This window comes from Bufo gargarizans, unplaced genomic scaffold (assembly GCF_014858855.1).
Source record: "Bufo gargarizans isolate SCDJY-AF-19 unplaced genomic scaffold, ASM1485885v1 original_scaffold_2196_pilon, whole genome shotgun sequence".
Taxonomy (NCBI): Eukaryota; Metazoa; Chordata; class Amphibia; order Anura; family Bufonidae; genus Bufo; species Bufo gargarizans.
Window position 1 is genome coordinate 1 of NW_025334682.1, and position 14814 is coordinate 14814.

The 14814-nt window shown below is 45.1% G+C and overlaps 1 protein-coding gene across 1 annotated transcript in view; it reads left to right on the top strand.

The window, feature by feature from the left end:
- The first annotated feature begins 2662 nt into the window (after window positions 1-2662).
- The window catches only part of TBCE (tubulin folding cofactor E), a 95796-nt gene continuing 83644 nt past the window's right edge, over window positions 2663-14814 (top strand). The window contains exon 1 of the mRNA XM_044274984.1: window positions 2663-2750. Coding sequence (XP_044130919.1) covers window positions 2692-2750 — 59 coding nt within the window. The 5' untranslated portion in view covers window positions 2663-2691. The remainder of the gene's footprint in view (window positions 2751-14814) is intronic.

The following is a 14814-nucleotide window of genomic DNA, read 5'->3' on the forward strand; positions in this document are numbered from 1 at the left end:
ACCCATTGCGTGACATGGCCAGCTGTCATGACGCATGGAGAGCCATTCACTACTGTGGCCTGCGATTGGCTGCAGTAATGTTGGCTCATTAAAGTCCCACAAGGGGACTACAAATCATAATAAAGTTAAAATGAGGGGCAAATTTAAATCTTAAAGGGGTTTTGCCATCTCAGACAATGGGGGCATATCACTAGGATCGCTGGTTTGCAGTTTTTTTGTCACCTCCTCCCCTCCCCCCTAAGGCTACTTTTACACTCGCATGTTGTGCGGATCCGTCATGGATCTGCACAAACGCTTCCGTTCAGATAATACAACCGCATGCATCCATTCAGATTGGATCAGTTTGTATTATCTGTAACATAGCCAAAACTGATCCATCTTGATCACCAATAACATTAATGTCTTTCTATTCCCTGCATCTAATTTGACTCAACAGATTTCTAGGTATCTTATCTGCGTCAATATCTTTATTGAATCTGTCTAAGCCTCTTAAGTTTTATAAACAAAATTCTTCACATAAAGGTCCATTCACACGTCCGTGTGTGTGGATCCGCAAAACACTGACATCGGCAATGTGCGTTCTGCATTTTGCGGACCGCACATCACCGGCACTTAATAGAAAATGCCTATTCTTGTCCGCAATTGCGGACAAGAATAGGACATGTTCTGTATTTTTCGGGATTGGCATTGCGGACCCGGAAGTGCGGACCCGCAATTCCGGATCCAGGCAGCACATCGTGCTGCCCATAGAAATGAACGGGTCCGCAATTCCGTTCCGCAAAATGCGGAACGAAATTGCGGACGTGTGAATGGACCCTAAATCTAATCTTTGGTAATTGAAAAATATCAATTCAGACCAACATGGCTTCTCTTTTCAAAGTTCCTATTCAGATACCTATATAGGCCTTATTTGATGGACTCTTATTAACATCAAAAGTTCTGACAGCTCCTTTCAAAAATGAAAGGTGGAATCTTATTAGTTGCTATCGGCAACTAAGCTAGTTTTCCATTACACCAGTTTTAATAAATCTCATCCATTGTGTTATTAAAGGGGTTGTGCAGGCAATATATATTGATGTCCTATCCTGAGGATAGGTAATCAATATCTGATTGGCAGGGGTCTGAAAACTGGCACCCTGCTGATCACCTGCTTGAAGAGGAGGCTCCATGTGAGCTCTACATTCTGTTCATTAGGCCTCATGCACACAACCTTGTGTTGTCCGCATCCGTTGCTCCATTCTGTGGCCCCGCAAAAAAAAATGTAGCGTGTCCTATTCTTGTCTATATTGCGGACTAGAATAGGCATTTCTACAATGGGCCGCCCGTTCCGCGGTTTGTGGACCGCAAAAAAAGGAACGGTCGTGGGCATGAGTCCTTACATTATGCAGCATGAAAACATGCGCTGGAATGGCGTGGACTGGGGAGGTCCCTCTACCAAGCCTACCTTCCCCAGTCCAATAAAATCCAGCCCATAAACTACTAAAGAAAATAGCTGGATCTTACTTACCTCACTCAGTTGAGGAACCTGGGTGAGATATACACCCCTTCCAGGACTTTACCATATACTTTCCTGTTCACATTACCATTACCACACTATCCTGAGAATAGGTCATCAATATATATTGCCTGCACAACCACTTTAAGTTGCACTGTGTACAAATGAAAAGGTAGGGGACTCATACTTTGTTTTTTTTAATTATGCTTTCTCCACCCGATGCTCTGCAGGACAGCGTTCTGGTGACAGTAATGGAAGTGGCAGGCATGTGATGTATCTGTATTATTCCCTGCTGGTGCATGCACGTGTACGTTTGTTCAATAAAAGTTTTTAGATTAGTTAAATGGGTTGTCCCATTAAAAAGACTTATCCTCTATCCACAAGATGGGGGATAAATGTCTGATCAGCGGGGGTCCAACCGCTGGGGACCCTGCCGATCACGAGAATGGGAATCTGTTCTCCACCATTTGAAGTCACAGCTATGCCTGTGCTACATTCAGCTCTCTGGGTCTTCTGGAGATACAGCAAACAAGCATTTGTGTCTGTAGATCCATTCATATGTAGAACACAAGCCCCCATTCTCCTGGCAGCGGATAGGGGTCCCCTGATGTTCAGACACTTGCATATATTCTGTGGATAGGTTATCAGTTGTCTTATAATAGTATAAAAGTACTGTCATCCTCGTGCTGGTTCATAGAGACTAAACCATAATATCCATTCCACAGGGTCTCCATGAGTTCATGTACAGTTATTACTCTATGATCAGTGGACAAGTGAGAATGGGCCTGCCGTCAAGTGACTGCCCTCTATTCTGTGCATTAGAAAAGCAAGTCTCTTGACCGCTGCAGCTTTCTTTATGATTGAGAAACTGCTCATCAGTTGTGGATAGCACAGTATCTGCTCTGGAATTATAATGGTAATATGAGACAGGAGGGAGATGCAGCTGCAGTCTACCCAGTCTAATACACTTCTTCACTCATAAGATGAATCACATAATGAAGAAGACTGCAGGAGAAAGTGTTTCCATTTATTCCAGAACAAGATTGCGGGGGGACATACATATTACTGATCCAATGTCAGCAGTAGTGTTAAATACATCTATTAATGTATCTGCCTTGCAGCAGGTGACAATTTCCTTTTATGAAACTGAGTATTTTCATCATTTTTGTATCTGAAAGGTTTTACAGTGTGCTGTTATGTGGCCTGCACTTGAAGAGTTGTATCTGACTTCAAACAACATCACTAGTTTAAAAAGGTAAAGTCTTAAGCTGAAACATATCATCAAAATTTACTACAATGCAGTGCATTTCTACTGCAACCTCTGTGTGTGTATGCTTTTATAATTCACAATTTATGGCTGATAGAATGACTGACTTACAATTCTTTATCCCGTTCACAGTATTTATTAGTCACTTGTTCCTTGGCACAGCGTGTTTCTCATCTGTGTCAACTGAGCCCTACACAAGATGGTTTTCCTTGTCTGCGCAGTGGTGGAGATTTCCTAAGCTGCAGTGATAGTCATGAGAAAAACAGAATACACATAGTAACATACAGTAATAACATCGTTTATAAGGCTGGAAAAAGACATTTGTCCATCTACAGTAGTTCGGCCTGTTTTCTTGCAAGTTGATCTAGAAGAAGGTAAAAAAAAAACTGTGAGGTCAGGGCTCCAGACAAAAAAAAATCTCAAGGAGCCATTGGCTCCTAATCTGAAAAATTTAGGAGCCAAATGAATTTTTTAGTCGCCAAATGTAAAATATATAATTATAATAAAAAATAAAAGACTTGTCTGGCTACAGTGCGGGGAAAGCGGACTGGGGTGACGTTACGCAGTCCGGCAGGCTGCCCAGGTGTGGCATGGCACAGTAGGACCCAACCCTTGCGGCTCTTCAGTGTACAGGGCCCCAGCGTCCAGAATGCATTAGGGCAAAACTGATCCGTTTTGGACCGCTTGTGAGAGCCCTGAACGCATCTCTCAACTGGAAACCCAAAACGCCAGTGTTAAAGTATCCTTAGTGGCCTTTAGTTTCCGGGCTCTGTTTTTGGACCCTTTTTGAATATTGGCACCTCATTTGCTATGCGCCAATCCTGTGGAACACACCCTGTCAGTATAGAGTCTGTAAATATCAGATATAAGGGTTTGGCTATGACATTACTTAATTCCCTTAGGATACGGGGGTGTATGCCATCTGGTCCCATTTGTCTATTTTTAATCTTTTTAAGACGCAGCTGCACTAACTTCCTGGGTCAGGTCTTTTGGTTAATACTAAGTCCAGTATTAGAGGCCGTCCCTCTAGTCAGATCCTGAACCTTTTGGGAAAGGTTATTGTATTTGGTTATTGCCAACAATCTGTTTCCTTTATGAGATCTACAGGTTTCAGTTTCCCAGTCTATATCTGGGTAGTTGAAGTCCCTCATTGAGTCTACCCTGAGGAAGCTGACTTGAAACACTTGTCGGGGTGGTTCTATTTTGGTGGTGCCGATCTCGGTCTGTATTATATTGCCTTATATTGCTTTATATACTCTTTTTTTGTTTATGGATAATAGTTTGGGGGAATACCATATGGTTTTTACCTTTTGTGCATATTTTCCCTTATTAGACTTTGTATATGTTCCTACAGGCGACCCTTAACAGCCCCTTTGTTGCTTGTGGTGTGTCAATGCAATTAATTGTTTTTATGCTGAGTTTTATGGACTAATAAAGATATTCTGATATGTTTCTATATGTGTTGCAGTGTCTTTTGCTAGTAATATAGGCGTTTCTAATGACCAGGACAGTAGGCCAACTTTCCCTGATGAGACACCAATGGTGAACCAAGTGCTACAACATGAAAGATGCTTGCAGGGTTAAGCAAACAGAATAGAGACACAGATTGTACTGTGTAGAGAAAAGCGAAATGTAGCCACCGAGAACACGTGAGAGGGCACGTATGGTCACCAGGAAAACATCCAGAGATGTCAGTATTAGTTCAGCTATGGAGAGTACCGGTATATCCAAAAATGTAACAATACATTGGATACCACAGCTAAAGAATGAGAAACCACAATAGTGTGAATAGTGAGAGTGGCAGTGAGGTAGCCTGATGTACAAGAGCCACTGAGGTTTGTTTTATATAAACTGTCAAGAGAGGAGAGTAGCTGCCAGATACACATCGGAACTGCCTAGACTGGTCAAACCTAACGTTGAACAAGAGAACATGCACCTTGCCAGAGACAGAGTTACATAAGGTCATAGAAATAAGATACAGCAACAATGTAGTAAATCCACCTGTAGACTGGGAGAGTGTGGTTACCTTGGGAGTGTTTAGTCTGGACAGATACCACAACCAGGGATAGTGCAAGTACTCCGCCTATGGAGAGTTATTATGTTGAAACACATTGCAAAAAAAACTGAAGTGGGAAAAAGAACGGTCAGATACAAGATATGGGTTTAGAGCAGGTACTGCCGCAATAGAAGGGGTAATACACTTGCCAGTTGCCTGGGGATCATAGTAGACTAGACAGATTCTGTATCTAGGGAGAATGCAATTACTCCCCATGTTGAAGGGGGGAAAAAACGGTAGGTTGTTGCGTCTTAGCAAAGAGTCAGGTAACAGTGATGTGTACAAAAAACAGAACAATCGTTTCACCTGGTAAGGGGGAGAACACTGATGCAGTTATGGCATCAATTGTTAGTGCCTATACCTCACCTGTGACACAGAAAAAAGTAGGTTTTGCTAACTACAGTGGCCACTAAGAGTGTACATCCGAAGTAAGAAGTACATCAGAGATGCTACAGTATACAGTGTAATTGCAGATACTTAGTCTGTTGAAGGGTTACGGATGACCAGTGCCATTAGAAATGTGTGGGCTTGTCAACTACACCATCATTTGTCAGTGCAGATACTTCAGCTGTTGAAGAGGTCATGTAATAGTAGCTGCAGCATCCATTTATAGTATAAAGCACTCCACCTGTTGAATGGGGTTAATGTGGCAATAGACAAAGCATTAGGTATTAGTGCAAATAATCTACCTGTTGAAGAAAAACTGTTACAACATCCAGTGCTAGTGCAAATATTCTATAGACATGAGGCTAAAAGCCGCCCTCTAGACTAGTTTGAAAGGCCGAGAGATGGATTTTGGTGTCTGAGAGTCCCATAAGGGGAGGACAAAATATATAGATGCTAAAAAATTAATGCCAGAAGGAGAAGAAAGGGGCTTCAATCTCCCATTCGAAGCAAGGGGGGAAAACGCGCCCACTCAATCGTATGAAAACCCCTCCTCTGAGGGGAGGCCCTGGGCTTTAGGCCTAGGCTAAAAGAGAAGCCCAGGACTAAACTAATAGCAATGTCTGTGGCCCCTCACTTATGTTCAGCCCAGTTGAAATTTAAAAGGCCATCTATAAGCCGGGGCTCCGATTAGCTGTTGTGGGCCGACCGGAAGAAACATCCAGCTGGGACGGGTGGCGCAGGAGCAGCTTGCATTGAGGGCCAACCAGAAGAGATTTTTTGTATCTGTGGCGCAGGCAAGGAGGATTGGCTGCTGCTTACTAGAAGGACCAGGCTCTGCATTTAGGGAGGTAAGGGGGCAGTGTTTTTTTTGGTAATACCGCAGTCCCTATGTACTTACCTCGCCTTCATCCCCTTCTCTGGATCTGGTCTAGACGGATCAGTTAGGCTCTGCACTAGTCAGACGGTCACAAAAACGTGACCGCCTGCGTTTTAGTGACCGTCTAAAAAATGCAACGGAGATCAAATGCAGCGAAATTGATGCATTCTGAGCAGATCCTTATCCATTCAGAATGCATTGGGGCTTAACTGAGTAGTTTTGGGCCGCTTGTGAGAGCCTTGAAACGGATCTCACAAGCAGACCCAGAAACGCCATTCAAAAGAATGGATGAAAAAGAAAAGACTCAAGGTATTGCAATGGCCCAGCCAAAGTCCAGACCCAAATCACATTGAAATGCTGTGGTGGGACCAGTTTATTGTACAAGCTTTTGATTTATGGGGTGTGCTTACTTTTTCAAACATGCATTTTCCATTCTGTTATGTGTTGTTGTCTATCTGAGGTTGTATTTACCTAATTTTCAACCCTAGAATTCAAAGAGGAGGTAGTTTATTTTTCTTGTGACTGTATGTGTGCGAGAATTGTGGCTTGATTTATGCCCATCAAACTGCTATAAGTGCCTTATGCCAAATTTATTTTGTTTAGACACTTTTTGAGCTCATCTCACAATTTTAAAATGGATCTAGGAAAAGGGCGTAAGAAAAAGAAAAGTGTTTAAAATGTATAGCAAGATATACCAAAGCTATCACAAAGTGTGAACTACTTTGATAAATTGTGCACTTCTTCCGAATGGTTAAATTATAAGATGTCTAAATTGCAGATAGTATTACTAAATATCCTGCATTGATTCTGAAGTCCTGGCTGTGTACCTTCAGTACTGCCTTATGTTCTGTCTGGACAATAGCTTTTCATATGGCATGTAGATCTCATTTGTACAGTATTTTCTAAAAGTAGACTTTTGTACTTTGGCATTAACAGTGGTCATTCTAGGGGCTTCTTAAAGGGGTTCTCTGGGAATTAAGAAAATGAAAATACTTAAACATTACTTCATTATAAATATATTCCCAAATACCTTACATTGGTTATAATGGCTCATTTTGTCTAGGGAGCAATCATTAGGAGAAATAAAATGGCCACCATCCTATTAATACATACAAAACCTGTCCTAATCACACAGCAGGACAAGTTACTTCACAACACTGAGGTAAAGAGCTGCCTCATCCTCCTCTCTACTTGTCAGGGATTATGATCCCAAATACAGATGATAAGATCTTTAGCTGAATCTCTGTAGGAATGGAGCTCATGAGCAGATGTGGCTAATAGGCAGCAGCACTTGTGTGCACTCTCCATTACCACAGTCTGTCCTCTCTGTACTTCATGTCTCCTGGTGTCTCAACTCCATTCCCACAAAGATTCAGCTAAATATCATATTAAACTGTAGTCAGGGGACGGATGTGTCTAGCTGAGCTCTGTCACTGACGTCCTAACGTTGCAGTTATCCTGAACTTACTAACCGCAATCATATCACCCACAGAGGAGAAGACCGGGACGTTCCCGCAGAACAGGGATGTCACGTAACAAGGCGCTGTCTGCAACTGAGGAGCTCAGAGAGTTTGCCTGGTCTGATTCCCAAAACTTTTTGTTTCAATAGTTTTTATTGAATTTATCAATATAGAGAGAGAAAAAAAAACCTTAAAGCCTCGGGCATTCCCGATTCGCAAACAATAATGTATAACAAAGAAACGTTCTTCTATACGAAGAAACCAGTATGCATTACAGATACTATAAATGCCTGCTGTCAGCGAAAATATTATTGAGTTAAGTGGCTACCTATGTCTGAAACTCAAAACCAATTGCCAATTGTCCAAACGTCTAAATGTCCACACCACAGACCAGGATGTTTTTTTTTCCAGGCGAATTAGATTAAGGCCCCACATTAGTCAAGACAATGTAGTTTCTAAAATTGGGTACTATATAGGGAACCTGACCATGGCATCCAATTTTGGAGGAACCTATCATACCCCCCCCCCCCCCCAAGCTATAATTCTCTCATATGAGTATGTGGTGTTAATTGTATCTATCAATTCAGAGATATCTGGTATATCTTGGGTTTTCCACTTACAACAGTAATAGTTTCGCTGTAACACAGAGGATACAGTGTATGGCCCTCAGGCGGACAGGTAGGGAATCTACTCCCATCAGTAATAGGACCATTTGTGGTGACAAAGTTATCCCATGAGGTACAATTTTGGCCAATAATTCTTTACAGTCTGACCAATACAATTGTATCTTAGGACATTGCCATAATATATGAAACAGGGTACCCCTACATCCGCATCCTCTCCAACATCTGTCAGAAACTGAGTCATACATAAGTGCCAGTTTATCTGGCGTATAGTACCATCTTAAAATTGTTTTAATCGCCAATTCTACATGGGAGACGCACTTCAAATATTTTTGTATCGTTCTGAGGGCCTGCAGCCATTCCTTTTCAGAAATAGACAGATTCATGTCCTTCTCCCACGCCACCATCAAATGTGAGCGTTTAAAGGACCCCGGGTAGAGAATGGTGTAATAAAGGGGTTTCAAACCTTTCAGATTACTCATGAGATATAGCTTTGCCAATCTGTCCATTTTTACTCCAGATGGCTGCAGGTCTTGCAATAAATGTCGGACCTGGAGATACTTGAAAAACTCCCTGCTAGGGATAGAAAATTTGTCTCTGATCCATTGGAATGGCTGCAATACCCCATGAATCAACAAGTCCCCCACCCTGTGGATGTCTGCTGACGCCCATTGTGACAAGTCTGTTTGGGGAAGTAGTGACCGAAGCACTGAAAGGGGGAGTGTCCGTGTCTGCTAAAACATGATACCTGGACCACGCTTTCAGAGATGCCAACACCGTCTGGCCTAAATTTTTGGGAATGGGTATATTCCAAAATGGCAAGCTTAACAGTCCCTCTAAAGAGTATGAAGCAGCTTGAGAGGCTTAAAGGGTTTCTACCACTTTGTTTTCACATAATTAGGTGTCAGACACTAGCGATCCGCTAGTGTCTGCTCTGCCAAACAATCCTAATATAATAGCTTTTGGGGCAGAGATGACTATGACGTCATCGGCGCAGGCGCAGTGGAGATGTCTGAGCAGGGAAGCGGTCGGACATTCACTGCGCATGCACAGAATACAGACGCGCACTACGCATGCGCGAGAAGTCGTCCGCTTGATCGCATTCCGGAGGAGATGGGCAGGCTGGAGGGACGCGCTGGGCGGCGGCATCTTGTGAAGGTAGACCGATCCTCTAGGTCATGGATGTCAAACTCATGGCCCTCCAGATGTTGCAAAACTACAACTCCCATCATTCCCTGATAGCTGTAGTATGCCCAGGCATGATGGGAGTTGTAGTTTTGCAACAGCTGGAGGGCCACGAGTTTGACATCCCTGCTCTAGGTGCTAATGACGCCCCCATAGCACCTAGAGGGTCATTAGCATATCAATATAAGTTCTTTTTTTAGCGAAACGGCTGCCCCAAAAGCTATTATATTAGGATTGTTTTTCAGAGCAGACACTAGCGGATCGCTAGTGTCTGACACCTAATTATGTGAAAACGAAGTGGTAGAAACCCTTTAAAGCTGGACCCAGGGCAGATCCTGGGAGGGCCGTGTCCAACCCTTTAACATGGAAACCAGGGAAGTTATATAGTACAGTTTTAAATCTGGCAACCGAACCCTCCCTTAAACAGGTGACCGATCAACTACTCCAGGCAATAGCTACCTGCCGCTCCTCTCTTTCAGGGAAGATGGAGGAGGTGAAGATAGATATCGGTCTCCTGAGACACGACATGCAAAACATGCGTGACCTTATTGTGGAGGTGGAAAACCAACTGAGCCCATTACCAGCTCGCTTGGCTGATTTGGAAAAGAAAGTGGATTACTGGCAGCAAAAGTGCGACGACTACGAAAATCACACGCGTCACAACAACCTGCGTATAGTGGGACTTCCTGAGCGTGCAGAGGGTAATAGCCCGTGTGATTTAGTGTCAACATGGCTGCGAGCCACTTTCCCTGATGCCGCCTTCTCTTCTGCCTTTATTGTTGAGGGCGCACAGGGTACCGGCCAAACAGATGCCTCCTGGAGCACCACCGCGGCCATTATTGGCGCGACTACTGACGTCTGCAGATCGAGACCTCATTCTACAGCTGGCCCGTCGCAAGCAAGAGCTTCGCTTTGAAAATGCAAATATCATGCTCTTCCCGGATTTCATTCTCTTCCCCGAGATGAACACTCACTGCAACCTTTAGTTGTTATCACCTGTCAAGGTCTTCTCCGTTGTTTGCAGGGGGTTTACTGAAGACATGTTATGCCAATTGTGTGCCTTACTTACCTTATAGTTTGATGTCACTCATGTTTTGTCCCTCTAACATCTGATCTTTATTGCTCATTGCATAGCATGCATTTTATACCACTGCATTATTGCATAATGTTGTTGTCTTGCTTTAGCTGCTGTGAAGCAGCATATATGATAAGCGTAACCTGTAATACTCTGCACGGACTATATTTATGGGGGACTTAAACATGACCCTACACCCCCTACTGGACAGGTTTTATGGTGAGGAGCAGCCTTGTTGGAGTGCTCAATCAGAATCACCATTGTCCAAATTGTTGACTGAGGTGGGGTGGCTGGACTTATGGCGCCTTAAGCACCCGGATGATCAGGCTTACTCATGTCAGTCAGCTAGCCATAACTCCTTGTCCCACATTGACTATGTCTTTGGTGGCTCCACAGTGTGTTCACTCCCTTATCAGGTGGAATATGGTGCCAGAGGGGTGTCGGACCATAACCCTATCCTACTATCCCTATTGATGAATGTAAGGGGCACAGGGCGCTCCATGAGGGTACACCCCTTTTGGCTTACATTATTTCCACCTTCGGACCGTATTCTGGACCAATTGTCTGTGTTTTTGTCAGACCACGCTGCTTATAATGATAGGTCAATGGTGTGGGAGACGCTGAAGGCATATTTGAGCGGGTGCTTGAGATCCTCTATCTCGTTTATCAGACGTAACTCTGCTAAACAAGAAAAAGACCTAGCTGGGGGGGCGGAGCCTGGCTGCGTAGCTGAATGGCTGCAAGTTGCTGAGCTCCTCAACCTTGCCGGCGATTTAACCCCTCTAATCAGCTTACAGCACAGCTCTGATGGGCAAAGTGGGTAAAGAAAGATCCAAGGATCAAGCAGATCCCACTCCTGTTCGGTCCAGACAGCCTGACATGGACCAATTCTTAAGAAAACAACAGAAGCTTCGGTCGGCTGAAACACCTAAGATGGCGCCGGCCCCGGCCCAGCTATCCGACATGGAGGAAGACTCAGATGCCGGGAGTGTCTCAGATGCCTCGACCTGCAAATCGCGCAAGCAGAGGGGAACATTTACCAAAGCTGCACTCCTTGAAGTGCTGAATTCAGCATTGGCCCCTATAAAGAAGGACTTATCTGATATCAAAGAAGACCTCCGAAGCATCGGGCACCGGGTGTCCGACCTTGAGAGCGTACAGGAAGCTGCTTTCCAAAGGGAAGAAAAATCGTATAATGCGATCTGCTCCCACCGATTTACTTAATGAAGCGCTTCTGAGGATTGAAGATCAGGAGAACCGCAGCCGCAGGAAGAACCTGAGGATCCGCGGGCTTCCAGAATCGATTGCTAATGAAGCGCTTGATAAAATTGCACGCAAAATATTTGCGAATCTTCTGGGGCCTGAAAAAGCAGATCGGATAATAATCGAGAGAATCCACCGAGCGCTTAGGCCTAAACCTAAAGCCACAGAACCTCCTCGAGATGTGATTTGCGGCCTCCTCAGCTATGTCGATACCGCTGCACTCATGAGAGCCAGCAGAGAAGCGGAGCAGCTGCAACATGAAGGTACGCCAGTTACGTTCTTTCAGGACCTGGCCCCGTCCACGCATCCTTCACCCGCTCCTGGATGCCCTTAAAGCGGCAGCTACCCCATTCCGGTGGCTCTACCCCTTTGGCATTGCGGTCCTTAAAAACGGATGCCAGATTTCTATCCGTTCGCCAAGGGATCTACAAGCTAGCTGGTCCCAGCTGGGTCTTACCCTGATCGAGATTCCCTCGTGGATGCCAGCCGACCTAGAGGAACCACCTCTCCCGCCACCCCAGGCGGCTGATTGGCGCCCCTTCTTTACAAAAAAAAAGCGCCCAAAACCAGGGCTGAAAAGTCTGTTCCAGCTCCAACCTGAGCACAGAAGTTTCTCAAAGAGACATACGTTTGTTTCCTGCTCCATTCGGAATGCTCGGACTTTGTGCCTTATGGCGAGAAGATCTGAAGCCTCCTTGATTCCTGCGGGTACCATACCCGATTCTAGGCCGCTCCCGTCCGTTAGTTATGGAGAATATTGTCTCAGCATTTATTTGTGGATCCCCCTTTTTCCAGACTCTCTTCTGGATCACTTTATGCTCTGGACCTCTCCCACCCCCTGCTCCTTTCTTAATTTGCAGGGGGTTAACCCGGCGTTACCTACGGGTCACCCTTTTCTTTGTTTGATGGCCAGTCAATGGTCCTCTATAGCTCTGCGGGACCCCCCACCTGACAGACCCCGGCTGGTAGCCGTCCTGAGAAAGGGTCGCCTTACAGTCAGGTGCTCAGTAGAGCTCCCTTTGCAAGATGTTTTTGCACTAATGTTATGTCCCTTACCTGTTTGTCTCCCCTCCTCCCCTCTTGTCTGCCCCCCTCCTCTGCCATCAGATGTCATATATTGTATTTTCAGATGCTGATTATCTGTTCTCTATTTCAGAATGTCGTCTATTGTGATATCTTCCCTGAACGCCAGGGGAATGAACGAGCCATGCAAGCGGTCCCAGGTTCTGGCCCTTTTACAGAGGGATAAAGTGTCTATAGCATTCTTTCAGGAAACCCACTTTCGAGAGGGTAAGATCCCCAAATTGCCCCCCAAAAGGTTTAACCAATGGTTCCATAGCACGTACAGTTCGGCTAGCAGGGGTGTCAGCATAGCGATTCACAAACAGCTACCGTTTAAGCAATCTGCTGTCTCCTTGGACCCTGAGGGTCGCTATCTGTTTGTTAAGGGCACTATTGCTGACGCCCCTGTTACCCTAGCAAATATGTATGCTCCCAATAGAGGGCAGGTCTCTTGGCTCGTTCAGACCCTTGGCTTGCTGTCCTCCTTTAAGGAGGGAATGGTGATCTTAGGAGGCGACTTTAATGTTACTCTTGAACCCGCATTGGATTCCTCAAATGGGAAGTCTGCCATTACACATGTACGCTTACGGCGCCTTAAGCTTGCCTTACAGAGGCTAGGAGTTATTGATATTTGGCGCACCACTAACCCCACTAGTAAGGACTTCTCCTTCTATTCAGCTGCTAAATCGTCCTATCACAGACTCGACTATCTATTTCTATCTAAATCCTTTGCTAATAGGGCTATCCGATCCCACATAGGGAACATCACCCTGTCTGACCATGCCCCGGTGTTTGAGTATTTCTCTGCAGGACCTCCCAAAGAGGGAATGGAATTGGCGTATTAATGAGACCATTATTTCGGACCCCTCACATGCTGCTAAATTGTCTTCTATCATAACTGAATTTTTTGCGCTTAATGCCCTAGGCCCTGAACACCCTCCCCCTCCATTACCTGGGAAACCCACAAAGCGGTCCTGAGAGGAGAACTAATAGCCTTAGGCGCCCATATTAAAAAAACAACGGAATCAGGCTGTGGCGACGCTCCTTTCCCAGATTCAAGCTCTAGAATTGTCACACAAATCCTCCCAGGCCCTTAGCTGTGCCTTAGAACTCTCAGATGCCCGCACAAAGCTCAAGAACCTGCTAAATGTCACGTCAGCTAAGCTCTTATTGCGAGCCAAATTTCGTTCATATGCTCATGGGGACAAGGGGAACAGGTTAATGTCCGCTTTAGTTAAGAAACAGAAAACTGATTCCTTTATTGCAGCCGTTAAAGATGATAAAGGCACTTTGCATAAAAGCACTTCAGACATAGCGAACTCCTTCTGTGCCTTCTATAGGGACCTCTATAACCTGGAGGCGCCGACCAAACTGTCACCAGCACAATCAGGGGAAGCAACGGAGAAATTCCTCTCCTCCCTCCAACAACCTACTATTACCCCATCTCAGTCGGCCCAGCTTTTGTCCCCTATCACTGATGCTGAAGTTGGTAAGGCCCTCTCCTCAATACCCTCAGGGAAAAGCCCAGGCCCCGATGGCTTCACCATCTCCTACTACAAAACCTTTAAGCATATTCTAATCCCTCAATTCGTCACCCTTTGTAATTACTCCAAGGGGGCTCCCTCCCCCCACAATCGCTCTCGGCCCATATCACGGTTATTCACAAAGAAAATAAGGCTCCCCTAAACTGTGGGAGCTACCGCCCTATTTCGCTTCTGAACACAGATGTGAAGTGGTGGGCCAAGATTCTGGCTCAACGGATCCAGTCGGTTCTCCCTGGCATTATCAATAAGGAGCAGGTGGGGTTCGTCACTGGCAGACAGGGGAGTGAAAATACGGTCCGTGTCATACACTTGATCACGCATGCTTGACAGCATTCAATACCTTTAGCCCTTCTCAGTACAGATGCAGAGAAGGCATTTGACAGGATCAGCTGGCAATTTATGTCTCGGGCCATGGGCGAAGTTTGGTCTTCCAGACCAGTTCATCCAACCCATCTTCTCACTCTACTCGCTCCCCTCTGCCAGGATTCGGATTAATGGACTACTTTCTCCACCCTTTCCC